The 13,430-nt window shown below is 42.6% G+C and overlaps 1 protein-coding gene across 3 annotated transcripts in view; it reads right to left on the bottom strand.

Annotated features, from left to right (window-relative positions):
• Positions 1 to 1,856: 1,856 nt before the first annotated feature.
• LDLRAD4 (low density lipoprotein receptor class A domain containing 4) overlaps positions 1,857 to 13,430 on the bottom strand; it is a 248,936-nt gene continuing 237,362 nt past the window's right edge. For all 3 annotated transcript variants that reach the window (XM_030011407.2, XM_030011409.1, XM_030011408.2), the window contains one exon: positions 1,857 to 12,264. In XM_030011407.2, coding sequence (XP_029867267.1) covers positions 11,722 to 12,264 — 543 coding nt within the window. In that variant the 3' untranslated portion in view covers positions 1,857 to 11,721. The remainder of the gene's footprint in view (positions 12,265 to 13,430) is intronic.

Genomic DNA, 13,430 nt, shown 5'->3' with positions numbered 1-13,430 from the left:
TTTTTATCCTGATCAATGCTAGACTTCTGTAAAAGTGGCACAATGCAAACCGCACAAAAGCAGGGCATCGCCACAGCAGAAGCAAGCTATTAGAATAGGATTCAGCAGTAAGGTTTTTAAAATGTGCATTTTAATTAGAACTCATTTAAAGCACAACTGATCAAAACAGTGATAATGAGAGAAGCCTAATTAATTTTTGTCTAAGTAACGAAGTCTCATTACAGAGGGGTCTTCGGAAGAAAAGGGTTTGGGATGTTAAAAACAGGGTGTTTGTAATGAGACGCAATACTGCTGGGAGCCTGGAAGCCAGACCTAGAGGTTTCACAGGACTGCAGCAGCCACTGTATTAATCTTTTAACAGGAAGAAGTAACCCTACTGAGATGAGACATCCCATTTATAGCCGAGTTCTGAGTCGCAACCACTGGCAGAGATATTAAAACACAATCAAACAGAATGACATATTATAAAACAAATATAAATACAATTAAAACTAGATTAAGTAAAAGATCAAAGCAGGCTCAAAAAAAAATGCAGTTTCCAGGGAGTTCAGGGTTCAGACAGTAGAGGAGGAGCAGAAACTTGGCGATTTGGAGCACTTCTAAGGACTAAGGAGCTAGCAATTTTCTAAGTACTAAAGAAGAATTAAAATGCTGTAGATGGAGGATGGGTAACTCAGGGCAGTTATAGGAAAAGAAAATGGTTACTTTTGAACCAAAAATAAGTACTGTAACATTGAAAGCACCAAGCCATTTGAAACGAGCAGCAGCAAGGGGAACACCCCCTGGTTCCTATCTGAGGGCAATACAAAGGCTGCTCCGTAAGGCAGGTGTCAGGAATGGGCTGGGGCTCCCGCAGCAGACCACTTGTTCTTGAAAAAACCTGCGAGAAAGGCCCAGGTTTGAAGTACTACCTCCCTCTAAGCATCACACCTCAACAACAGAGAGCTCAAGCTTCAGCAAGCACAAGCACAGGTATAAAATATAATACAAGAGAATTATTTCATTAATAAGCATACTAAATAAAGCATCACTTTATACTTAAACAGAAACTAACTGCTCTGTAAAAAAAAAAATCCTTCCTAGTTTTGTTAAGCTTTGGTATAGCAAAATGACAGGTACCAGCCAGGGATAGTTTGATCTACCTTGCAAAGATCTGTATTACCAAAGACAATGTCTTTCGCGGGACCCTTTTGTTCTTACTAACGGTACCATCCCTCTCTTCCCCCCCATATCGGACCACAACTCCTCTTGTTTTAAGCATTGGCCAAAGCACACCCCAGGTGTCTTAAACCAGGTTGTGCTTCCCCCTCCCACGAGCCGTGTCTTGTACGTTCATTTTTTAACCAATTTTTGCGATGATTTGGGGCCACTGCTCATCTCCCAGGTGGTCACTCAGCACTGATGTGCCAGAGGCACTTACCAACACCCACTGCTTTAAATGAGGTTGAGCTGGGGTTGTTGACTTACAGGAACTGAAATCCCCAGAGGGTTAGATGACATGCCTAGACTTAACTACAGTGGGTGACAGGCAGGTGCTCTGACAGAGCTGCCGCCTGCTACAGCAGAGAGGTGGAGCAGAAGCACCTGACATCATCCCGGCAGTCATCACCAAAGGTTGAGGGTCAGAACACTGATGCAAAATCCTCATCAGACAGCTGCTTCCCAGGGCCCTCCCATACGCTTCAAGGATTGAGTCCACCCTCTGATTCCTTAATCATCCACCACCAGCAGCAAACCCGCAAGGGAAAGAGACAAGTACTTGTTCTACAGAAAGCCACTCCGGCTTTTCACCTTTTCTGTTTTGTTGGGGTTTGTTTTTTCACTTCAACGAGAAAAAGAATTCCACAGGAGACAAATGCATTTCATGATTTTTAATAATTTTGTGCCATGGTTTAACCACAGCATATTAAGAACAAGCATAAAATCTGTATTTAAAACTAACAACAGCACTTAGAGCAACATCTTCCTTTAAAAGTATTGCAATAAACAGACCTTAGGTCTAAAAACTAGGACATCACCATTTGCTCAATTAAAAGAGTCAGATACACAACAGTTGAAATCTTTTCCTGTATATAACTGGGAGTTACGGTGGAAAATAAGCAACAAATTAATTGTGTTAAAAGGAAAATAAAATAAAAAAAAAAAATTAAAGCAAGCCAGGTTTGTCATAGCATCACATGAACAGCTATTGAGAAATTCCAATACAGTTGTAAGAAGTCTTAATGGTTTTAATAGCTTTGTTTTTACAACAATAGAATTTAAAACAAAGATTAAATATTGTTGATAGTGCTGTACATATTTCAGAATAGCTTGAAACAAAATGGACAAAAGTAAGAGATGTGTTGAAAACGTGACCTTGAAAGGCGCAATGTTGGAAATACAAAAAAATCCATACAGCAATAAAGCATTTTACACTGTAAAATAACTAGCGAGACACAACAAAGAAAGGGTCAACACTCTAAAAACAGGCATTTGATGGTTAATTTTAAGTGTAACAGCCTGACTGATGTACATACCATCAGGAAATGCTCCGAGCACAGCAGCATTGGGCAGTTGATAGCTATACAAAGATAAAACCCCTATCGACGCTTATGTAGGCTTTGTACTACAAGTAGAAAAGCTTTGTTAAAGAATATTAAAGTGAATTTTTTTTATTATTATTATTTTTGCTGTCCAGGTCTATGATGCCTGAGGCTCTCATAACTTCTGCTTATACTTCTTTTAAAATCTTGGCTGCCTGCTGTGCTTTGTGGTAAACAGAAAAGCGTGAACACAGCTGTGAATACACTTAATAGTCTGCTCTTTCCACTGCAGCTTCAAAGCAAATTAGTGCCTCTAAAAGGAGACATGCTCGTGTTTGGTCCACTCAATATGCAAGTTTTGTTATGATAAATCCTACCCTAGATTCCTCCAGCAGGAGGTTTGCTCTGTACAGAGTCTTCCTAGTCAAGGCCTGGGGTTTTTTGTTCGTTTTTCTTCCTTCGTGCACAGAAGTGGTACTGCAGTGCAAACAGAAACATGGAGGTGGCCAGGCAAGGCATACTTCCAAACCAATTACTCTATGCCCTGACAAACAATAAATGAGTTAACAAACGACAGTCATGAAATACGGGTATTTCCCTACGGTACACACTTACTGATAAAACAGTTCAATATATGGAGGGATGGATACAAGCTACCTGTAAGGGCTTGATGATGCAGAACTGGCCATAAAAAAAACTTACACACTTCTTTAAAACAAAACAAAAAAACCCAAAACAACCATGATCAACATTCAGATACAGGACTCCTGTGAGGGCTTTTAAAAAGATATTTACAAACGTGTAGCTGAAATTTCAGGTCGACAGAGAAGTCGTGAAGGACTGTGCTCCAAGGCACCATCCTCGAGCGTGACGGACCAGATTGAAAGCCCACTCAAACCAGAGGAAGCCTCACCACTTCGCTGGGCCCCGGATAAGGCCCCCTGAGTTTTAGCGTAGCGTTTAGCTAGTCATCTGAAAAAACAAATGAAAACGCCATCTCAAACGTATCCCAACACATTGCTACCTTACATCTGTGGTTAAAGCCTGACAAGTATAAAAAAGCTACATATAGACACGAGTATCTATGAAAGATTAGTCGGTATCCATCTGTGAGAGGACTAGTCTGTCTCGGACTGATAAACTTCTATATCACCTACCATCCTGGGATAGTTAGAACAAACAGTTTAGAAAAATAAGTACAGCATCTGCAAGTCTCTACACTAGAACTTCATGTTGAGTTTTCCTGAGGTATTTGCTTTACCGAAGAGCCCGTGCCGAGCGCGTGCGGGGGCACAGGGACGGACAGCCAAGCGTGCGGAGACACCAGGGGAGACCCAAACTGCCGACGGAGCCCGGCAGAAAGTTAAAAAGTGTTGAATTACTTCCCACACTGCTTCCTGCCTTGGGCCTGAACAGGTTTAGGCATTTCTCCATGCTCTTAAATACGAACCTGGGTGAAGCCATTGCTGTCAGAGGCCAACACAGCAGCGGCGCTGCCGACTCAAACCTCGCGCTCAAACCCTGCATTCAGCTCACTACTAGCTGCGGCTTTTCTTGCCTACCCTTAAGGCTTGCACCCCTGCAGCCACCCGGGCCATCGGCGAGTCCCAGCTACACGCACCGAGCCTTAAGCCCGCCTGCAGGGGCAGGACCGTGTACCAGTAGTGGGCACAGAGCAAGGGCTGGCTGGTGGCACAAACCTCTCGTTGGCCTAGTTTTGATTTTGTAGGGATGGTTTGGGTCAGTTCCCACTTGTCTGAGCTTCACTTCAAATCTAGGATGTGGATAAAAAGATTCAAGAGGTTTTAGCCCATTTCTAAGTTTGTTGTTTTTTGTTTGTTTTTTTTTTAAAAAGTTAATCAAGAATAATAATAAATAACATATCTGCTGGAGAAGTAGTAACTAATACTGGTCCAACTCAGCAATAGCGAGGCAACAACCAAGACGAGGAGCATCTAGTTGCAAGGTTAAAGCTGTGGAGGTTTTGTTTGTTTTGTGTTTTTTTCCTTTTTCTTAAAGTGACACATTTAAAAAAAAAAAAAAAAAAAGAGAGAACAAATCTTCACAGCCAAGATGCATCAAACAACCAATTGCTATACACAGGCTACTCAAAAAGGACTTGTTCAAACTTCTTCCCTTATGATATTATATTGATATTTAATAGGAAAATAAAATACATAGACTTTGTCATTTGTATGCATTCATTTGCAAATTTTCTTACAAAAAAGGACCAAGCACAGAAGTTGGCATTCACAAAGTCTATGCCATTTTTTTGTGTGTGTTAAAATTGGTATCATCTATACATTATCTTACAGTATTAACAACATCTATTTGTTTTTGTATGTTCGTTTGTTCTACCCATTGGGTAGGATATGTGCATAATATATTCAAGTTATACACAGCACCATACAAAGAAAAAAAACCAACCCAAAAAAAGACAGACAACTGAAAAAGCACCATTTTAAGTGAGGCACAACAAAGGTGGGAGCATAAGGCCTGATCCAAAGCCCCCTGAAGTCAGCAAGAGTCTTCCTACCAACTTCACCGGGCTTTGGATCAGGCCCTCTCGAGTGCAAGGGGATTCCTATCTGCTCAGACTTGAACATGAGGCACCTTAGTTGCTTACAAACTACCAACATGCAAACCTCCTCAAAATTATATCTAATACGGACGTATATAATTCATTAATAAACCTACCATGGCAGACAGACAAGCACAAACCCAAGGAGAGAAAGGAAGAAGAAAAGAGACGGCTTCGTCACCCACGAGATCCTACACACACCACGTTGTTTCAGAAAGCTCACGCACCAAACCATTTAAACCAGCAGCAGCAGCAGCAATATAGCAAAGAAATAACAGAGTCATCTCTGGCAGTAAGTCACATGGCTGTCGGAGGGAAGGGGGAAGTATCTAGGTTACCAGTTTGTTTCTTTATTGTTAACCAACACAAAAAGGTAAGCTCTTTTATAGCAGGAAAGCGATGCTAGCAATACCCGGGTTGCTTGTGTTCAGTCTAAAAATGGAAGAGACAACAGCAAGGCAGAAGTAAGAGCCAGGAGAGTTTGCAGCGCTTTAAGACAAAATCATGCTTCGTTTTCCCTTTTGAAAGCAGGAGAAACGTAGTGAACGGTACAAAAACGGCATTAGCGCCCCTGAAATATATTTAATGCAAATAGTCGCAATTTCAAGGAAAACACCAGTAGACTCCTCCTCCACTGCTTGTCTGTGGTACTTACTAGCGTGGTAAAGCACTTCATCGAAACTGAGCCGCTCACACTTGAGTTTGCTGGGAAGAGGCAGTGCAGGGCTGATGTTGGTTTTGGAGGCTGAACTTAGTGGCACGGCTTCTGCTAATTCCCCAAATGGAGCCGTACCAAGAAAATGACTCTTTTTTTGCTGGTGCAAGTGTGCCCAATGGGGCTTTTGCCAGCATAGCAATGGCAATCGGAGGTGGGTCAAAAGGTAATTTACACCCCTAATTAATGTGCACAGACTGGTAAACAATATATGAAGTATTAATAAAACAAAACAAACAAACAAAAAATCTTACCAACCAACATTTTCAGCTGGGCCACTCTCAAAACTTTACACTTCCGTTTCCTAACGAAACATATGGAACAGAGTCTTCGGACAGGAAACCTCTGTAAGTTCAACATGTCCTTCTCAAAAGGAACTTTTCCGTGCCCTAAAAGGCCTCAACAGGTCTCAGACAATTCAGTAAGAGTGCCTCTTTCCAGGGATTTAAACAATTGACACATCTGGGGCTAGTTTAAGAGAAAAGAAATTGCACCAGTTGACAAGCAGGCAACGCAGTGCGGGTAAAGAACAGATATGTGTAATTAAATTACTTGCAACAGCCTTTATCTAAAAAGCAAAGATGTAATCAAAAGCCAGCCTTCATCTGAACCCACTGTACAAATGGATCACTTGGTTCTCAGCACCAGCTAGGTTTTAAAAAGCATGCTTCTGCGATTTAGAGTACAGGAAGTACCTTTCCTTCCTGTACATCAATACATGAGGTCTACGTTAAGGTTGTCCCAAAAGCACGAGGATTTTTCAAAGCTCACCCAAAAGGAGAGAGCTGATAGATGGTTGATGCACTAGTGCACCACGTCACGGGTAAGAATTTGCGTAGCAAGGAACTCCCCTACTGATAAAAACAGGGCCATGACATTTACAGGACTGAAAAGCAAATATTCCTCATGCCTCCAGCTGTTTGACAAATGACCTGTCATTATTCCTGAGAGCCCAATATATAGCCATTTAGCACTTCTGGAAGGTGATTATGGAATAGTAACTAATAGGTAGATAATCAAGGGGTAGGATACAGGCACAAGTTTGCATGCAGGTATGTATACACACACATGTGCATGGACATGACTTAATGGTAATGACCAGAGAGAACTTGTGAATAATCCTAAATACCTTCAAATGTACCAGCAAGCCTACTGTTTATCCTTGGGGGAAGGAAGGAAAAAAAAAAGGAATTAAAAAAGCAAAGAACAATTTTGGAGCATATCTGCTTTCACCAGCATACTGTTTTCTTTTTCCTTTGCCTATGAAATCAGGTTACCTTAGTTACCATGAGCGTTCAGGGCTCAGAGTCAGAGAAAGGTTAGTAATCAATCTTCTCCAAACCATTCAAACATTCCATAGAGATCAGTGTCAGTTTTAAGGTCCACTGTCTCACTACCTGGCAGGGTTAGAAACGACCACTTCAGACAGTGCTGTTCCAGACAGCCTACACACAGGACTCTCCAGCAGGACAAGGCTTTCTGCCCTATTGCAAAGAAAGTGCATTCTTTCAGAAACAATGTAATTTCACTCCTTGCCCTTCCCTGAACCACATTCACAGGAGGAAAAAAAAAAAAAAAAAAAAAAAATCTCACCAACACTTTGTTTTTTTATATTTCTGCAACACAAAAATTCAGAGATTTGGGATAACAGAAGCAGCTTCCAGCTGGGGCAAATTGGTGGGAGAAGTGGCCAAGCAATAATAAAAAGCCAAATGAAGGACAGTTGACCCATGGTTCCTGCAGATTCCATGACTGCAGGAACATAAATGCCTTCCTCACTAGCCATTAAGAACTTGTACAGGGGGCATGCACCTGAGTTTTCATACTTACAAGGAAAAAGCATGCTGTAATAAAGTCACATCAGACCGAGACTGGGTCAAGTGCAGAGTTCATCAGTGACAAGACCAGGAGTAGCTTAAGTAGGTCCTCCCTGACAAAAACAACCTATTACGCAAAGTACCGTGAACTCTGCACGTGCCACATGCTACAGGAAAGGGACCTCAACACTGCTCCCTTGACTGGGTACTAGTCTTCATATTCCTCACTCACATCTTTCAGGCAGCGTCACATACACAGAGCCTGCTCGTACAGCACTGAGACGAACCCAACCACAATCAGGCTAAATGGGCATCCAGAATTAGAGCTAAGTGCTGAGTGCTCCATCGGGAAATTGGGAGAGAAACCTCTTTGCTGTTGCTAAATCCCCTGCCTTTTCTAGCCCTACAAGATCATAGGAAAACACCAAACATGGGGCATATCTAGCACCAAAAAGGGAGCCATGCCAAGCCACACAAGGGAAAAATTAACCTTTCTGGTAGGGCAGAGGTCATAATGCTTTCTTTCTTAAAAGATTTTTTTTATGTGTACCTTTAACTTAAAAATTTCTAAAGTGGGGACACCATAGGACTGAATTTTAGGAAGACGGGTCACTAGGCAAAGGTCAGGAGATGCAACCAGAATTCAGGCTAATATGATCCATCACCTAGAAAACTCCACACACATATTGTGTGGGTTTTGTGCATGATACACATAAACCAAAACACCAGTATGGAGGTATAATCTACATGATTGACTCTACAATGTTTGCAGAAATCTTTTATAATTTACAAAGCTTCATTTGAGTGGCTCTGGAATACAGTTTATTAATTCCAGGCATTTTCAAAGGCAGTTTTCCATAAATGCTTCATAGAATTACTTATCTTCAGAGATTGCCAATTTCCAAGCCTGTAAAGATTGATCGTGCTATCTAATTCTGATATTCCTTCTTTTACCATTCTGTTCTGTTAGCAAGGGCATATTCTTTCTCACTGCAACAAAAGAAAAAATAGAAAAACACACACTGTTGCAACATTATACTATTGATGGCACTCCCATCAGAGATCACCAATATTCATCAGAAAATACCATATTTACTCCTGTAAGAGGCCCCAAAACAAAAGTAGCAGATTGCAAGCTCATCTATAGTGACTACGCTTTCAGACCTTGCAGGTACACTGGCTGCACATTAGCTTTGGACAGCAGAATACAATGAGAAGGTGAAGATGCAAGAGGAAATGCAACCACTAGGTGAGCAAATACCAGGTTCTTTTTAAACCTTTTCTACAGAACTGGAACAGGTTACATCTTCCACACAAAGAAAAATTTCCTCAGTCAAGAAAAATTGAGAGACAAGAGTGCACACACATCATACTGGACGATGTTAATGGGAAGTGCATAAATCCACTGGCAAAAGATGGCAAAGGGCTGTCTTCAAAGCAAGCATGTTCCCAAGAGGTGACTTTGAAGGCAACTTCAAGGCTCACTTCACTGAGATCTGTGCATGGGGAAAGGTTGGTATTCAACCGGTCCAAGCCCAGGGCCCAGTCCAGGTGTGCTCTGCCATGACAAATGAGTTCCAGCTGTTCTCGCCGGAAGGCTTCTTGGCTAAATAATCCTCATCTAGGCAATAGCACAGTATCTGTGTAGGCACACACTTTCTCTGGCTTAAAAACTCACTTCTGAAGGACAACAAAAGTCACTGAAGACCAAAACCAACATTTGCTGGGTTTGTCTTCTGTTTGTTTTGTTTTGCTTTTTAACTATGAATTATGTTCACAGGTTGTTTGCAAAAATCTAATTTCACAGCTTTTATTCCCAGGAACCAGACAAGATGAGAGCCTTAGCTGACTGACAGCCATCTTGTCATCTCCGGAACACCTGTCCTGTGGGTCTGAGGGCAGGGGGGAAAGTGAATCCCATCATACAATCTCTCTCTCTCCCTTCAAATAATACATAAATTAAAAGGCAGCTTTACTCTGCGTTACCAGTGTGACTAAGACCAAAAAACAATTACAGAGACAAATGAGGCTGCATATTCAGACTAACAGTTACACAAACGTTTTCTAAACTAGAACAAAACCAAATTACCTTATGAAGAAAATAATCTACACTGAGGCTCATAAAACATACACACAGACACACACACTGTTTTGGCATTAAAACTCTGCATAGATCAAAGATGCACTTCAGTTATCAGAGCCCCCGGTGTACAGAAGTCCTGCAGAAATCCAGCCTCCAGCCATGGGACCAGGCGCCAGGGCACGGCACTCCTCCACTGCGCCCTCAGGGCACTCAGTGGCTGCTGCCCGAAACCAAGCACAAGGCTTAAGAAAATAGAAAGAAGTGAAAGATCTTAAAGTGAAAAGGTCTATGACACACTCATACACATATGTATTAGAAACTATTCAAGCTAAGACTCTAAAGGTTCTTACTTTAAGTCCATTTCCAAAATGCATTTTAAGTGCAAGTTGTGCTTTTTCATGTGCTTGTGATGCCACTATCACCATTTGTCAACTGCCTTCCAGCGCTGCGTGTGCTTCCACACAGAGACAGCCAGGGAAGAAATACCCCACATGCCACTTTACAGGCAGGTAACATTTTCCAACTACTCTTAAGACCAGCATGGCAAAACTAGGGCTTACAGACACTTAGTTAATATGCGAGTCGTCTTTACCCATGAGTGTAGTCCTGGCGTCAGCTAGATGACATACATGGAGGAGGGTTTCTGCAACAGGGCCCAGAGCAAAATGGTTTGCAGTGAGAATAACTGGTGCTCCCACGTCACTGCTAGGGATGCCGCAGAAGCCAGCACCACCGACACGAGCGCTCTCGGTGCTGCTGCGGAAACTGCATGGGGCGGTTATAGCTACAAAGGCCCCTTCACTTCAACAGGATGGATCTCCAGGACTGAACTTCAGTATCTAAAGGATGAAATGGAGAGCGAAAAGCACAATAGTGTCTCACGTATTTTAACGGCATTGCAGGGGAAAAAAACCCACCTTGCATTTTTAAACAATTTATTGCATAATGTCATGATATGTGACTAAATACATTTCAGGCTACAGTGAGGACAAAAATCTCTAGAACTGTAAGTACTGGCAATACTGTATTATGCAAAGGAAAAGAATGGCAGCACTTAGTTAGAATCAATACAAATTAACACATCTGGGATTTTGTTTTGCCGTTTACAAAACAAATAGTCTACGCTGCAAAATAGCTAAACCCTAAGTGATGGAAAATGCTGGGATTTCCTATTTGCCTTCTTCCACCCAAAAGTCTCCAAGACACTTCACTGATGCACTGTTATTTGAATGCAAGTTATTGCAAAGACAAGTGTCCCTGTATTTCTTGATTTGTAGAAGTCAAGAGATGTTAGGCTAAGTCCTGTCCCCTTTTTCTAGCAAACCCAGGGGGAGGGGGGCAAACTCCTCCAGATTACTTCTGGGGCTCTATCATTATTCCACAGGTGAAAAGACAACATATAGAAGAACTTCACATAAAACAGTTCCCTCATATATATTTTTTTAAAACATTAAGATAGTGCAACTTTTTAAAACACATTTATCACAACACAAATTAACTCCTTGCATTCATCTAAGTTCTCAACTTTATACCTTGGCACACAAAACAGGAATTTTGTTTCATATTAAAAAAAAAATCCACACCCTGGGAGAAAAAAAAAAAGCAAACTGGCCAATTCTTCCCCCATTTATCTAGCAAAACCACCTTCTTCCTTCTGCCATTCAGTGAGTATAAAACAGGCTGTACAAGCCTCATTTCTGTGCTAAGTTCACTTTTAGAATTAAATAATTGAAATAGTTTATTAAAAAAAAATAATATATCCCCCCCTCTTTCCTGAAACACTGCTCGTAGACAAACTGAATGGAAGTTTGTATTTCTTTCAATCTGCTTTGCATGCAATTCCCCTGAAAGGAATCAGAAACAAAGAACTGGTTTGCACGTTTGGTTTTACTAAGTTGTAGAACGTGAAACGTAACAACATTGTGCACCGGAGCATGGGGGTCCTCCTCCGCCGCCCTGCTTGATTCTCTTGTCTTCAGTTCAAATGCACCTGGGAGAGTAACTTAGACCAGGTTTCCCGGTTTCCGGTCTTGGCCTTTGCTGGGGACTATTGTGCTCTCTGCATTGTTCTGCTGAAACTGAAGTCTGCTCCCCCTCTGCGAGGAAGGAGGCACGTTGCTGTGCTGGTGATGGAAAAAAGAGGAGCCTGGGTAATGCCCCATGACCTCACTGTACGTCGGGGGCGGTCCTTCCATCCTTCCGTTACTGCTATAGTTGGTTGCACTTATGCCCGAATTGCTGCTTGGTGGGCAGGGGCCCCCATTGTACATCGAGATGTCTATCAAGTCGCTATCGAAAATGGTTCGGTTGGGCGGTGCCCTGACGGATTCCCGGTTGAGCTCCATCTGCTGTTCTGGGTCCCGGAGCTGCAGGGTGCACGGGCCTTGGTACGGCGGTGGCTCTTCCCCGTCAGAGAGGGAGATGGTCGGCGGAAGGTCAATCTCATGCTGCATGTAAGGGTAAGTGGGCTGGAAGCGACTGAAACGGTCCCGCTGCATAAAAGATGGGGCGGTAAACCTGTCCCTGGACCTTGGAGCATACATGATCTGAAACGGGAAGAGACACACACATGACTCCACATCTGAGCAAAGCACTGTGGGTGCTCCGTATTTAGGAAGAACTGATAAAAGGCAAAATGCTTCTCTTTGCCACCTATCTTTGGGATTAAACCGAGCAGATATTGTGCACACGTGTTCTCACACGCGTGCATATGGAAAGAAGAGGTAGGAGTTGCAGGAAGGATCTAACACAAGACACTTGAGAACAGCTTCACGAAGGAAGACCAAGACCCCACACAGCTCCTTCTGACACTATAACATGCACAGCCAGGAGAAAATGATTCTGTTTCTGAACACAGGAAATGCATTCTCTCTAGTCTTGACAATTGACTAGTTCTACGAAAATGTCCCAATACTGACTTTCAGCTGCAGTCTGAGCCTCCCCCTCCTACTCAGAGTTAATGTAACACCCTGCATCACCGAAGAATTCAGATGGTCATTTTAGTACATTTTGTAAAGGCCTGGCATATCTCACGCCTTCACTACCAGAGTGTATCAGGTGTCCTCCTCCCCCTCAGCTCTCCACCAGAACTCAGCCTCTGGGGAGGACCTGCAAGGCTTCTGCACTGTGAGTGGAAAAAATGTCCCTGGTGTATTAAGCCCTGGAGAAGGTCAGGCTTTACAAAAGGAAGAGTTCAAGATACTCTGTGAGGAGCTATTTCTCCTCACTTGGTCTATCCCAGATCTAGACAGACACTTCAGCTTCTTAGATCTAGATTTAACAAACTGCTCTTCTCATTTTTGGGTCCAGCCAGGGTCTTTAGTCCCTTATCCTCATAGATGCAGGACCAACCACCAGGAAGGTTTGCTGCTTGTCACAGAAGAGCTGAACCACTCAGAGCAATACACTCACAAATTATCACATAGACCGGGAATCTGTGCTAGCTGGAAGATGGGAGACACTCGTGATAGGATATGTTTTGTACATCCAAGAAAAACTCGGACAAGAACAACTGGTCTCCCAGCTTCCACTGAATACTCAAATTACTGAGCCACTGCATGAGTGAGACACACCTCCACCACTTACCTGTGAATGCCTACTATGATACAGGGAGCTGCTGATGGAGATGAGGTGTCAGGTAGGCAGAATTTCCTTCTTTTAATGAAAAAGCCTTAGGCATTTATGGAATGGGAGTTAAGGCAGGCTCAGATGT

The sequence above is a fragment of the Aquila chrysaetos genome, chromosome 4 (assembly GCF_900496995.4).
Source record: "Aquila chrysaetos chrysaetos chromosome 4, bAquChr1.4, whole genome shotgun sequence".
Lineage (NCBI taxonomy): Eukaryota > Metazoa > Chordata > Aves > Accipitriformes > Accipitridae > Aquila > Aquila chrysaetos.
Note: the sequence above shows the minus strand (reverse complement) of the source record. Positions and strands in the feature narration are given on the sequence as shown.